Consider the following 15315-nt stretch of genomic DNA (forward strand, 5'->3'; position numbering starts at 1 on the left):
AGACTTTGTGGAACAATGGAGCGGCTTGTTGAAACTGAATCTAATCAGACAGTGAAACATGCATTAGTAAACAGTCTCAAAGACACAGAATCCCTTTGGCATGCAGTCATGGGTCGGGCTCAATGAGGGGGGAAGCCATTTTGGAGAGGAGCAGCTACATTTTGTGGCGTAGGGCTTCACTTAATGTGCTTCTTTGGCAAGGCTTATAAGGCAGGGGTAGGGGTGTCTGTAAATCCCTGAAAACTGTTATTTTGGGATTTTTTAAAAAAAATGGTGGTTTCGATTGCCCTAAATGTACTGGTAATTTCAAATATGCACATACATTAGTGGTAATCTGAAAAAAAGTATTGTGTTTTTTAACAAAATGCAAAATTACAATGATGCTACTTTGTATTAGGCCCGGTAATATTGTGGGTTTGTGAGGGATTTAACGACTATACATGTGTGTTTGTCAGCGATTATTTAACCACATAGTTTCCTTTTGTCGAACAGCTTATGGGGTCTAAAAGATATCATTTTTGAAAGCACCCCCTCCCCCGAGTTTATTTCGCTTTCTTTTAAAAACTAAACTGTACATATTGACCACTTATTGAGTTATAAGGTTTAGGTTACATGTGTGGCTGCATGTAAAGTGATTCTTCCATTTGTCTGTCCCAAATCCCACTCGTTTACACATAGGGTCCCATTATGAGTTGGTGGCAACAGTGCAATCATGTTTTAAATACCTCCCATTACTAAAACACAAACTAATTAGCGCTCAGAAATGAATGGCACCTTTACAGCACGTGGTATATAGAAAGTACTGTATGTGGCTAATAACCTATATTACCCTCATGTGGTACTCACACAGTAAATGGTCCACGTGATCCCAACTCTTAATTAGGTGGTATTTTAAAACGAGTGGTATTGCAAATGCCACAATTTTTTACTCGTATGCCATATTGCTCACAAGGGCAGTGATCCCATTTGCATCAGCCTCCGGCTGGCATATACCTATGTAGTGTGGAGGGTGGAGGGGTTCATGGTATTGGGGTGATCTTGGGTATGGATCTTCATGAATAATTGGCTGTACACTGGGGCTCAACCTCTTTCACTCAATTCACAGTGCATCGTGTGCGAGTCTCCTCTTAAAAACCTTCACCATGCATTATCCTGGGCCCCTTAACAAGAAAGCCGATACTCTCAATAATAGCTGTGAACTGGACGGTGCTCTTCAGTTCTGGATGTCAGATGGCACATGTGACACCTTGGGAACAGAAGCGTCACGCTTTTTCGGAAGATCTGACCCCAGTTTTCCCTTTCTTACTCCCACAGTCTCAATAACCCAGCTCTATTCCTCACGGTCTCTATGTTGGCATGGCACCGTACCTAATGCAGTCTCAACAAATACGTTTAATGCATTGGTGCTTTCCTGCACCTGATGGCAGATCTCCAGCTGCTTCCCTGGGCAGATATTTTAAAGTGCTTTATTCGCACGTCTTTCGATATCTAAGGTGCACTCTTTCTGTTTGCCTAAATTTCAACATGTCATTTCTAGTTGTCTTCTGAAATCTTCTCAGGATTACAGTCCAATTGTGCCCCAATTCTGTATAGTCCGGAACGGAGGGTAGGACATTTTCCCTTCTTTGCTCAGCCCTGGAGCCTCTTTCAATTCTAGGCAGAAAGAAAAATGTTACTCTAAAAAAGTAATGCAGATGCTGTCCCTTGATGTGAATTAGGATCTAGACAAAATATTGCCAATAGTAGTTGTGACTGTGCATGAAAATGCTCAACATAATAGGAAGTCATATCGCAAAGGGATTTGGGCTGTAATTTCTTGAGGCATTTAGAAATGTATTCCTCATAAAATATCACCGAACTTCCTACACAAAGAAGGTGCCTTTCCAGACAACATTGACACACGTTTGACCATAATACTAGGGGACATATATGATATAAAATCAGAAGCTAAGGCTCCTAATTGCCTGAAAACTATTATGATGTACCCCCTATTATTTCACTTCATTACTATCAAGTGTTAACTTCATCAACCAAATTCATGAATCTATTCTTTTACAGATGATTTTTAATCTCATGTTTAGTATTACTAACCCACTTGTAAATGAATGCAAACAGCCCATGGAAGTTTTATCCCAACAATTCGGGTCTAATACAAGAGGAGTGACAACTATATATTTTTTCAGTGTATAACCATCCTGTGTATTCTGCTGCATGTATTGATTATTCTGACGCATTTGATACTGTCAACCAGAATCATCGACTGCCTTCATTTTGAAGAAAAATCAAAATGCATCTGGCGAAAAAGAACAGGCTCAATTAGAGGTTGCCACACAATATCAATATCTCGGTGTCATTATTGATCGAACATTATCATTGAAAATCTATGCAATTAGTTGAATCATTCTGCGACAATATTGAAGGTTTAGTGTGAGCCCACTAATTTGAATATATAAACTAAAGTTATCAGGGGGTATTCTACAAGGTAGTGAGATCTGGTCTATCAAGTGTATGGAATCTATAGAAAACTAGATAGCAAATGTACACAACTACTTTCAGTTCTTCCAACTAGATATCTCAAAGCTGAGCTTGATTTGAGGTCACTGAGATCTATGGCACATCAGTTTATGCTCGCATCATATATTAAGCTCATGCAGACAACCCCATACACGCTGCAATATTATCTTATGGAAGTGTTTATTCAGTCAGTTACAACCACAATATTAGCCACATTGGCTAAATTTTGCAGAATCAATTCTATGTTAGTGACACTCCTTCCTGTTGAATCCTTCTTCCTCTTTCACTGATCTTCTGTCGGAAACAATGAAAACCACACTGGCTCCGTAGTTATGTACACTCGCTTATGAACAGAGTTTGGTTGATTAAAGCACAAAGGCTTATGCATGGGGTTACATACAGTATGCACCATTAATAGGGAGAATTCCTCAATGTGTACTGGAATGTTCCTGTCCACATGTGAGGCATGACTACTTTCAATTGAAATTTAACTTACTACTGACCTTAGAAGTGCCAGAGGCCTGGACCTGTATCCCTTGAAGGGATCTCGCCTCTAGAATATGTAAGATTGAAGGTGTTCTTAAATAAAATTAAGCATCACTTATTACAATTTGTAGGGTTGGCACATGTAAGAGATTGATTTTTTTTTTAAGTAAGTAGTGGTTCCATGTGTATCATATGGCAAGATATAATGACGGGTAATGGTTTGTCGATGATCACGGCTGCCATCAAAATGTGATATGAAATTCAGAATGCATTGGAGTAATGAACAAATGTTTGGGAGTTATGTTTGTTTGTTCTTTATAATTTTTCATGGGTTCTCTTGTTTTTATCTTTTTCTTTTGGGACTTATGTTTTCTCTTTCACAATGTACAAATATCATTGTACAAATAAAGAAATAAATATTTGTCAGCGCCGGTGTCTCTTGTTCCTAGGGACTGAATGCAGTGATTTCTTTCTATTTGGATTTAGGCAAATATGTTTCTGTTGTTAATGCCCACAACATGTTCTCTCCCATTTTTTCATACTTTCATTCTTTTGTCTAGCAAAAAAGTCCCCCCAGAAGAAGCTGCCTTTATGCAGTGAAACATGTATTGAGGAATTTGTGCAAAAAGATTTAACACCACGAATATAGAGTTGTACGTGAAGTTTGCACATAGAATATCAAGCCTTGCGTTGTTCCAAAGGATATCAGACAAAGGAGCATGTTGGTTCATGTAATCAATATGCACTCTGACCTACACTAACAAAATAGAATTTCTGTTAAAATTCACAAAGCATTAGGGCATTGTGCACTAGGGCAGACTTTGAAGAATGTATCTATACATACGTTTAGTTTACATTTAGTTTACCTCGTAAATAATTCGTTTTTAAAGCTCACCTTACAGCTATAAAACCAATTGTCATTTTCAGAAGAGTTGGTAAGTCATTCCATGATTTGGAAGCAAGTAGCAAGCAATCTCGGCTCACACAATGACTAGTCTTGACTTTAGGCTTTGAGATCAGGTACAGATGGGCTAAACAAAGGACTTTGACCGGCAGAATGAACTTAACATTTCCTGTGTAGGATGGAAAGGCCGTGTTCATCAACCACCTGCCAAGTAATATATACAGGGATTTCTAGTTAATTTTCAATGTCTAGCTGTCGGAGATTCGAGATTTGACCGCTGCCAAGACCTTGCTCCTTCTTGGAAGGACGGGCCGCGTGCTGGCTGTGTGTGTTCTCATGCATTGTAACCCATTCAGAGGCTATTGGAGGAGTTCAGGTCGGCACAGTTGCCGTCATTTAAACGGGTATAGCCAGTGCCACAACGGCCAGAATTCTGTTGGAGAAGAAGTGAAAAATCCTCATAATGGTGCTTGGGTCGGAACATGTTTTGGGTCACGTTTGACATCTTAAGGGGGGTCATTGCGATTTCGGAGGCCATTGCAGCCACCAAATATGTTAAATAGGGGACATTTATGTTACAGGGACTAACAAACTGTCAACAAGAGCAAATCCAGAGTTACAACAAGCACAAACAATATGAAATATATGTTGAAGATTTAGGAAATGTAGAGTAGAAGGAGTAATAAAAATGTCGACTTTTTAAATAATCTAGTAAGTATTTGCAATGTATGTAGCAGAGTAATTATTTTTGTTGAGGTTGCAACTCATGTCATGGATTTTGTTTTTCAAAAAGCCTTTCAAATTATCAGATCAAAAGCCTTTTAAATTGAAACGTTTTTCCTTGAAATATGTGCTTGTGATAATGTTCTACCATGCATTATAGCAGTTTGTATTGATTTTATTTACTGTGCTCCATAAACGGTGGCATGAACTGTTTTAAGTGTGGTGTAATTTGCAAAATATTTGTAACGTGTTTTCCATCTGCTGGTGTGTGTTTGGGGTTCCTACACAACTCCTGAGATATCTTGGAGCTGGCTCAGCTCCTTGGCAGAAGAGAAGGGGCTGAAGACACTACCGTCTCTGCCTGGGATCTGCCTGACCAGAATGTATTTATCCATTATAGCTCCGTGCAAGAGAGCCTAATCAAGGGGCCTAAGAAGGCGAATAGCGTGGTCTCCCGTGTCTGAAGCCGCTGAAAGATTGAGTAAAAATAGGGCACCCGGACCGTTGGCACTAGCCTCCCTGCTCAAGGAGCCCTAGAAGCCAGTAATGACTGACCCTACAGCATGTGTTGGTCTAAAGCACTGTGTCGAGTCAAAAAGATTATTAATTCAATAAAAGGGTTGTAGGCCTTGCTACCAGTTATGGACGTTTCACTGTACCTGCCAGGTTTGACATATGTTTGAACTGGATTTTCCAGTAGTGTCTACCTGATGCTTAATTCGGTTAAAGTGCAGAAGCTGTACAAGTCTTAGTAGCTTTTTGCTCAATTTCTGCAAGCCACATTGAAACTTTAGAATAAAGAAAATTCCTCTTGCGCTGAGTAGTCTTTCAGAATCATGCCAATCTTAGTCGTCAATCACCTGTAAGATTTGTGCTACCTTATATCATTCCACCATTCTATTTCTAGAGGTGTAGATGAAATGTTGCAATTTATACTAACAACACCAAATATATTAATTCCATATTTTGTTATCCATTGATGACCAAACCACTGTTAAATAGGCAAAGGATGTATTCAATTCTTCTTAGGCTGACAGTCCAGTAATTAAAATGTGTACATATCCATTGTCATCCTACGACACCAATCGAGAATCCGATTTAATATTTAAAATTTGAGATGTGTAAATTTTAAATGCCATTGAAACTTGTTGGGCCTGGGGAAACTGATAAAATCATGCCGTATTTCCAAGGGAATACTGCAGGCATTAAATAGATAAGGTGGGGTGCTTAGAAGCGGGAAGCACCATATAAACTATTAATAATAAATGGAAATTGGATATCCTCATAGGATTTCTACAAAATGGCATCTCCTCTTAAATAGTGAAGTCTAAAATGCGTGTCATACACCCCAGCATGAAGAATCTTGTTTGCACTTTAATGAAGGGGGGTCGCTAGCACGACCCTTCAACGTACAGGACAAATACCAATGGGTGGAACGCCAAAATGCCAGGAATGTATGTAGGTGAGATGCCCACCCACCTCCTCTTCAATAGGTAGTGTGAGGTGGTCTTCTATGCCGCGCAGCTGCCATTATGAAGGCCTCCTCACGTGTGGCTCTTCAAGAAAAGAGGATGGGTTGGTGTGTTGGTAGAGGGGTTTACAGATCCAAAACCTAAGGTATTGATGAGATGAGGCCATAGATTCCAGAGCCATGAGGGCTGGTATGGTGCTATAGGGTTTGTGATGCTGAAAGTTCGATTCTGGATGCTCCCCTTCAGATAAAACAGATACCCATCACATAACCATCCAGGGAAACCTGGTAAAATGCTGGCGTGTGCGATCAGTGATAGTGCCGTGCCAGAGCTTGTGATGAGAGATGGCGAGGTGAGTCAGTGAGTTGGGGAAAGAAGAGGCATTTTGTGTAGTCTGGTCTAGCATGGCCTCTAATATACAGGGGTCCAGAGCTGCTTTTATTTTCTGACGTTGGTGTGCCTGGCTATAACTTGGGCTAACTAGGTGAGTTTTTCTTTTTTTTTTTTTACTGATTCTGTAACTGGAATGCAATAGGATACGAGTTTCAGTTCATCGAGTGTCTCAGTGAGGACCAACTTATTATCATTGTGCTCTTGTGCCTTCATTTTGAATATGGGGGCCGCTCTCCTTCAGAGGGTATAGGTTTGGTCTTGTCTTCAGTGGGTGATCAGGCTAGTGTAGCTTCCTTATTATCTGGTGAATCCATTGGTTAAACCTCCAGGACACTGCGCATCTTCTTCCCTTTCCGGGTGAGTGATGCTGAACTTTGTCGTTTATTTGGGAGATCAAATAAAGTCTATGTATCAGAGTCTGACTGGTGCACATTGTTCTATAATATTCCCATTCCATTTGTCCTATTACAGTGGGCTTGGTGTCTAAATCGAATACCTAGTCCTCTGCACATCGTGTGTACGTTTCCGCATCATGAAAGCGTCAGAAATTGGGGCTTTACATTTATAGAACCCGTTATGAGGGCCACTGTGGTAAAACCCTACAAGCTAGATCATTGTCTGCAATAAGCCAACCCGAAGATCTTAACGTTTACCTTTACTTGGGCACAAAGCGTGTCTTTTAACTGCGGTAAAGATCACACACAACTCCATGGCAAACTCTTGATAAACTGGCCCTTTTAACAAATTAGCATGGAAAGTCGTACACTAATAAAATTAACCCAAGTATAATTTACAGCATCAGGGATGTTGCAACAATGTATCTCTTTGCTCAAAAATAAAGAGGTCAGATTGTTTGGTTATTTTGCGGATTATTTTTTCCGCAAAAATGCAGAGGGAGACCCCCGCATTTCCCTCCACTACTCCCCACTTACCCATACTATATACTAACCACAATACACCATCTGCCTTTTTGCTGTAAGAAATGTGCTGAAAAAAACAACCATTTTACTTTTGACCAAAAGATGAGCACCTGGTGATCAGGCATCCATTTTCCATAACTCTGCAAAAGTTCGCCACGCACAGGCAGAAAGGGAAAGACATGTTCATTGTGCCGATGGCAAAAGAGGTCGATTAGCTGGCAAGTGTTTCTGAGTAAGGCAGTGTACAGATATCACCTTGTTTTACTTACTAATGTCTTGGCTGCATTCCTCCCCATCTCATTTTCTGATCAATACAATGTTAGCTTTGCCATCTTTCCGAAGTTTAACGATTGCATTTTAAAATGTGTATTCCAAACCATAAAATGTATTTGCAGATTGAGAGTCAAAGCTTAAAGTGAACGCGTCTCTGACTCCGCTGACCTGATGCTCTTCTTTAGTAAGCAAAATCAGAGAAGTCTTTCCGAGGGCTTTATATCGAGAGTAAAACAGGAAATTAATGTCGTTCTGCCTTCTGTATGTCAATGGCACAGTCCTAAACTACAGTCAGTTGTTAACCCTATAGCAGGAGTGTCTGAATCCTACAGATATAATTGTGAATGTTAGCATATGCCAACACCTAGATGGAACTTGGATGTTAGCATGTGCCACACTTAGAATTGAAAACATTAGCCTGCGCCGTACCTAGATAGGATTGTAAACGTTAGCGAGTACCGCACTTAGACGGAATTATGTAGGTCAGCAAGTGCTACACTTAGACAGAACTGAGAATGCTTGCATGTTTAATGCCATATAACCCACTAACCAATATAAACTCAAACCCTGGCCTTATATATGTTTAGCATATCTAGTAACTGCCTAGACCTCTCCTGAAAGAAAGCCTGGGTACGATAGTCTGTTTTTCAAATCAAGTAGGCCAACATTAGCCGCAAAATCTATAGAGGTGTTCTCAAAATCCATTATTTCTCTATGTGAGGATATCGATTCTAAATCCCTTTTTTCTGGGGGTCCCCAGAAAATTATATTTTTGTACCATGTTGTCCTGCCAAGATTTAAAAGTGTAACCAAAGAATTCAAGGGAGCGTGTTTGTTATGATTTAGAGAAAAGTGCCTTCAAGCAAAGCAAACCGTCCGCACGCAGGGCAATGTTTACCAAGCCTACATGCCTGCCATTATCCTGCACCAGACCCTGCAAACCAGTCATTATCTCCAAATAGTGCTGCGGTTTTCCGGCTGCGGCTACCGCATACTTTTCTCATCCTAGCAACTCGTTCTTGTTATTTCAGAAACACGCAGGAAGGCCATGGAACTGTTTGCGGACCTGAAAACCATCCTCGTTCTGGTGATGGCGGCGAATCTCAACCTGCAGCAATGTTCAGGTGAGGTGAGGGATGGGCGTCCTCTTTGCATGTTTTTAACGATGTTTCTGTATTATTCTGTTCCTGTCACGAACTGTTTGTCGTGAAAGCTACACACCGGTTCACCGGCTCTCTCCTCTGCCCCCGCCCTCTCCACGACTTTTGAGTTCGGCGCAAGGCTCCCATACAAACAAAAATATACATCTTTCAGCTTCTCTGTACAATAAAACACGTATTCATTGCTCTCAATGTATTCTAAATAAGGTCACCGCGACAACATGAAACCTGGCCGCGCCATGTTCGCGTTTCGAAAATAAGACAATGGGCAGAACGCACAGAGGCCTAGTTGAACATATCAAGTCGTTTTTAAAATGCAAGAAACATTTGAAAACAACCATTGGCAATGCCAACAGTTTTGGCGTTCGTGGATGTGTTGACATTTATTACATTTTGGCTACTATTTAGTTTTTGTAAAGATGATTGGACAGGAATGTGGTTTTAAGATAAAACATTTCACTGGCAATATATGGAAAGAACAGTTTAAATTTCAGTATGAAAAGTAGCATGAACACGCGGTACATTTTTGAGTACTATGAACGTTCAACCACACAGCGCCATATGTCCAAGAATACACTGCTTCGCTCCCATATATGTCATCAGAAGTCTACATGCTTGTGTTACCTCGCTGTGTGTAAAGAGCTTCCGTGGTGCACAGGTCTGGGGTGCACAGCTGCATTCTCTGCAGAGCCCCCTCCCCCAACCCCCGCACAATGATGTGTGCGCGAATGTGCACTGCTTCGCCAAGAGCACAAGTTAACCCAACACTGCATGACACTGCAAAGGATGGTCAGCCGGGTGCTGCTTGCAGCAGTTAGGGGTGTGTTTGCCCGCGATTGAGACAGGCTGCGGAAAGTCCATCGCCCCCTGAGTCTTGCTGCGAGATTTCCGCATGCGCCGTCCTGGCGGTAATACCTGGCTACCGGCGGTGGCAGTGGTCTATACCTCACTCTCTTACATCATTAGTAGATCTCCCTCGTTACATATAATTCTATGGTGTAGAAGGGAAGGGCATGGGTGTCATTTTAGGGGGAGGCAAGGGTGTTTTCCCCCCCAACTTTAGTGACACACCATTTTGTCCCCATTCGGTTGGCATTGGCGCCTTTCCTTTAGATATCATTACCCCTCACCCCCCACATGTTATTCAGCAAAGTTACTCCACTGGGGAAGGGGTGGTAAGGAATCGTATGGTAGGTTAAAATGGCGCATATGTTACTGTAGGGTAAAGTAGAACCATGTAGGTAACAGTATGGGGTATGGAGTACCACGAAGGGATGAGACATCTATTTCAGGGAGCTTATGGCAGCCGCAGGCGTGTTTGCACTGGAGCTCTGTATTAGGCCTGGCAGGATCTATAGAGACTTTTCTTTTTTAAAAACACGATTTTAAAAGATTGTTTCTGAAGTGTGGATGTTTTCATTTGCTTTCTCTGTTCACTAGCCCACTTGCTCCATCCTCACAGTCCACAGTACAACTCTGCTTTCCACCCTTGACTCTTATTATATAGGGAATAGGGTCACACTGACATTCTTCCCCAACAACGATCTGCTTTGGTCTACCCCAAAATCACACCGCGTGACCGAGGGGAAGCCATAATCCCAGTTTCACGGATCCTAATCTGGCTGCTCCATCGCATGAGGCACCGCAAAAAACTCCAACTAACCCCGCCACCTATTCTCTTCGCAATCAAAAGCAAACAAAGTACCCCAAAACTAGACCTATCCTACAGCAGAATGAAAAAACTACCATATCAGGAGACCTTATCAACGCAAGATCCATCATTGCCCACTCTACCGAAATTGCTGACCTACTTACCTCTGAAGACCTAGATCTTATAGCTGTCACAGAGACCTGGCTGCATGATGCAGCAGGACCTGCTCTCATGATCGCTATACCTGACAACTATCATATACTTAGAGTTGATAGACCCAACTCTAGAGGAGGTGGCCTCGCAATCATAGCCAAAACTAAACTGGCATTAAGGCTAACAACTCCCCTGGACATTAAATCCTGCAAACTGCTAGCAGCTAAATTACCCATCTCCAATAATAGCACTCTAACTATTCTCCTAGTGTACAGACCACCTGGGCCATTAGGCACCTTTGAGGAAGACCTCTCCAGTCTCCTCACCAACAATGTTAAAGACTCCACACAGTTACTACTATTAGGTGACTTCAATCTAGGTTTTAACGACATGGAGGATAAACAAGCCTGATCTATTGAAACTATCTTAGTTGAACATGGCCTGAGCCAAAAAGTCCTCGCTCCCACGCATGTAAAAGGGCGCACACTAGATTGGATAGCGAACCTAAAATGCTCCATCACTATCTCGAAATTAATCCCCCAAAAATGGACTGACCACCACCTTATTAGCTTCTCTTCTACTATTGAACCCCAAAAGATGACCAATCTCGAAACAGTACCTGCACTCCCAACTAGAAGCAAAAAAGAAATGACTGCTGAAAAATGACTGCCCCTCCTCTTACCTACCCTGTCAGCCAACACCAATCAATCTGACCCTAACGCGCTAGTTGAGATATTCAATAACACTAGGACCACAGCTCTGGACGCCATAGCCCCTGTCAAACTGCGCAAAAGTAAACAAAAACCCCATCTCAATTCGTGATTCACTCCTCACCTCAAACAACTATGCCTACAAAAAAGGAAACTCCAAGCCATTTGGAGGCACTCTCCTACAGAGGAGAATAAAACATTACTATCTAACCTAGCCAACGAATATAAGAAAGAAATAATCCAGACAAAAAAGAATTCTTGCAATGATCGAATTACCAAGGCCAACTCCAACTCGAAGGAGCTCTTCACTATCCTACGGGAAATGGAAAATCCATCTGCACCATCAGACAATATCCCGAAGGATAAACATTGGTGTACAAGCATCCAAAATGCCTTAGCTAATAAAATAGTCACTCTGCAGACTAAAATAGCAAACAAAAAAACTTCCTTAGGCTCTACAGAGACGCCCATCACCCCTCTGATCGATACACCACGGATCGACAAACCTTTCAAGTTCACCAATATCTCCATACTGGAAACAGAAAAGGTCATCCTATCTCTGAAACCCTCCAACTGTCAGGGCGATAGCTGCCCCGCATAAATTATAAAGGACGCAGCCAGAGACCTAGCACCCTTTATTTCAAAGCTTATCAATGCTTCCTTTAATTCGAGTACAGTCCCCTCTAACCTCAAAGAATCCTGGGTGCTACGACTTCTTAAAAAAACAGACCCTAGACCCAGCTATACCCACGAACTATAGACCCATCACTACGGTCCCATTCCTCCTTAAAATTATCAACAGAGTAACCTATCTACAAATTGAAAAGTATTTGGAGGCCAACCAACTTTTGGGATCCCGCCAATCTGGCTTCAGACCACAACACGGCACTGAAACAGCTGAATTGACCTAAAAACACAAATCGACGAGTTGAAGGACAAAGGCAAAACAGCTATGCTACTCCTCCTTGACTTATCGACCATGCAGTATTATGCAAACACCTAGCGTCAGCTGCCTATTTCTCAAGTGAAGCCATAGCCTGGGTTCAGTCCTTCCTAGCAAACCGTACGATGAGAGTGTTCTCCACCTCAGCTTCAGCAGACCCAACCCACATCACCTGTGGAGTTCCACAAGGTTCCTGTGTTTCTCCAACTATGTATAACATCTTTACTAAGCCACTCTTGGACAAACTTGACAGGCTAGGTGTCACATACACAAACTACGCTGATGACACACAGATCCTTGTACCTCTTTCGGGCAACTTTGTCAAAGACACAGCCTTAGTAAACAAGATATACGTCCTCATTCAGGCATGGATGGCTGCACTCGGCCTCTGCCTTAATGACGACAAAACGGAGATCCTAATCCTGGGCTCTGACTCCAACCTTAAAAAACTCAGCCCCAGTTACGCTGCATTTAACATTGACGGTAATGTCATCAATGCAGTCACTGAGGTAAAAACACTTGGATTTTACCTCGATTCTACATTATCCCTTAAAAAGCAAGTCAGTTCCATGGCCTCCTCCGCAGCCTATACCTGCAAATTGATCCGGGCCTGCAGACCCTATTTATCCCAAACAAACTGTATTACTCTTGCTAATGCACTCATAATGTCCAAGCTCGATTACTGCAATGCCCTATACGCAGGCGTTAGAAAAAGTTTATTAAACAAAATGCAAATACTGCAAAATAATGCCTTAAGAGCAGCGCTTAATATACCCGCAGAGAGCACATTTCCAACACCAGGAGAGACAACCACTGGCTAACAATCAGTGACAGAATACTCCTTAAAACAGCATCCATTACCTTCAAAGTACTAACAATGCGGCACCCCCTTATATCGCTGCTAGATTTTCTAAAAGTAGATCTACTCACCATACCAGAACATCTAACAACCTATACCTAGAAGTACCTAGGTTCAAACTCTCTAAAGCTGGAGGAGCAAGCTTCCCGGTTAAAGCTGCGATTGCCTGGAATGCACTACCTACCAGCCTGGGAGAGGACCAGCCATACTCTAGTTTTAGACAAAACCTCAAGATCTGGCTACATACTAATGACATCCCATAACTCCCATCCACCACTGAACGGCAACCTACCCCTGACTTCTTGTTCTCATGACCTTGTTAGTTATGTAATTACTTATAGTATGTATTGTAATAATTACCTGTTGTAACTAAGCTATAAATATTCTTGTAATTGCTGCGCCTGGCTACCTGAGGGTTTGGTGCGCATTATCAAATAAATTAACATAAACAACAACATAAACACTGAATAAAGAGAGCCATTATTCAAGCGAAGATGAGGTGTGTGACTTGTCTTCAGGTATGAGCCGTCTAATGAGCGCGCCTTATGACGTCATGCCAGCATGAGACTTCCAAACGGGCATCAGCATTAGTCGTGTATATTCTGCAGTTTGTAGACGGACATAAATCTCAGGAAAACATGGCACAAAATATTTTTTAAAGCAGTTTGTCAGCGAGTTAATGCTTCTTAGAACATGAAAAATAAGTGCCAAAAAATCATGTAATCTGGGGGCTGCATAGAATCCAAGTTACCATTGTGTTCAAAAGAGAACAGACCCCAACACGCTAAGGAATGTAACACGTTCCCAAATGAAATCTTAAAAATAATGTAAGTTTTAAACAATCGAATATCCCTTTGAAATTGTTCCAGATTTGCATGGGTGCCAATTAAAATCATTTTGTCCTGGTTCATCTTATTTTAAGAGGCAAAATACTCCAGCTTGGTAAAATTAAGAACACCCCCACTCCTCTTGCAGCAGGGTCAACCTGATGTCTGGAATTCGAAAAATGTTGTCCAAAGAGATACGCCCAGGCCAACTTTCCATCAATGTACATTTTACATTCACATTTTGCACATTGATCTTCAGCGACGTGCAACAAGATTCTGCGCTCATAGGACTGCCGAAGTAAGGGGCGATATTGAGGGGGCTTTAGGGTGGGGTACAACAAATTGGAACGTGTGCAGGAAGAGATCCCAAATCTACTGGCTTCGGCGTGGTTCTCTTTACAAGCAAATGCATGCACCCAAGGGAAAACCTACAGTGCTAGTCGCCTGGACGCCCTCTGCTCACAATTGCCCAGAACCTGCCCCGGGTGCTTCTCTTTCTAGTGCCCCGCGGCGGAACACAGGTCGATAGGCTGCAGCGCTGTCATCTTTCTTCTACTTTGTTCTGTACTACAGCTGGTAAAATAGCTCAGTGGGTTCAGCTCTCGTCACTGCTATCTATCGGTGTGTGATATGCAGGTTGCAGGTTCTCAATCCCGGCAAGACCAATTAAGCCCTTCATCCTTCAGAGGTAGATAAACGGGTACCAACATTTATCTACAGGCACGCCCCAGAGGCACAAAGGACTCTAGTCAGGCAGCCGCCCGCTCCCTAAAGCAAAAACGGTGCAAAAGCTCCCTCAGCTGAAGTGCTAGCTCTCAACTCGCGGCCCTCCCCTCCCCCCACGAGTCTTGGGAGTATAGCTCAGCGGCAACATGCTCGCCTTGGAAGCAAGAGGACAAGAAGCAACACAGGTTCGATCCCCAGGTCCGCGCTAAGACACCTCTGGGTATTGAGCGTGTTGTCAATAACCTATCACATCACATGGCAATTTGTTAGATAATTAAAATGTGGCTGCCTCCTGGCAGGTGGCAGGGACACTGCCAACACACCCCCAGCTTTTGTGCTGCATTCATCAAAGCAGAATTTACACTTAGAAGTGTTAACTTTCTTTGATAAAAGTATCCCATCCAATGTGCAGCGAGCTGGCGAGTCACGCAACAAGCAACGTTGCGTTACCTAAAGCAACTTAAGTTAGACACCAAAAAAGTAAAGAAAAGCAATCAAAGGACCCTAACAAGGAAAAGTTGTAAAGTAATCCAGCACATGGTGTCTTGTGAATCTGTGCATTTTGCAGTGGCGAAGCACAAGCTTGTCTTCGCCTGAAGCC

At 42.3% G+C, this 15315-nt stretch overlaps 1 protein-coding gene across 5 annotated transcripts in view; it reads left to right on the top strand.

Moving 5' to 3' along the window:
* Window positions 1–15315, top strand: part of OSMR (oncostatin M receptor) — a 608749-nt gene that overhangs the window by 175729 nt on the left and 417705 nt on the right. For 4 of the 5 annotated variants that reach the window (XM_069627159.1, XM_069627158.1, XM_069627161.1 and 1 more), the window contains one exon: window positions 8717–8809. In XM_069627159.1, coding sequence (XP_069483260.1) covers window positions 8734–8809 — 76 coding nt within the window. In that variant the 5' untranslated portion in view covers window positions 8717–8733. Of the gene's footprint in view, window positions 1–8716; window positions 8810–15315 lie in introns of those variants that run through there. The other variant, XM_069627162.1, reaches the window with a different exon arrangement.

Source organism: Ambystoma mexicanum, chromosome 6p (genome assembly GCF_040938575.1).
Source record: "Ambystoma mexicanum isolate Mex_15411 chromosome 6p, UKY_AmexF1_1, whole genome shotgun sequence".
Lineage (NCBI taxonomy): Eukaryota > Metazoa > Chordata > Amphibia > Caudata > Ambystomatidae > Ambystoma > Ambystoma mexicanum.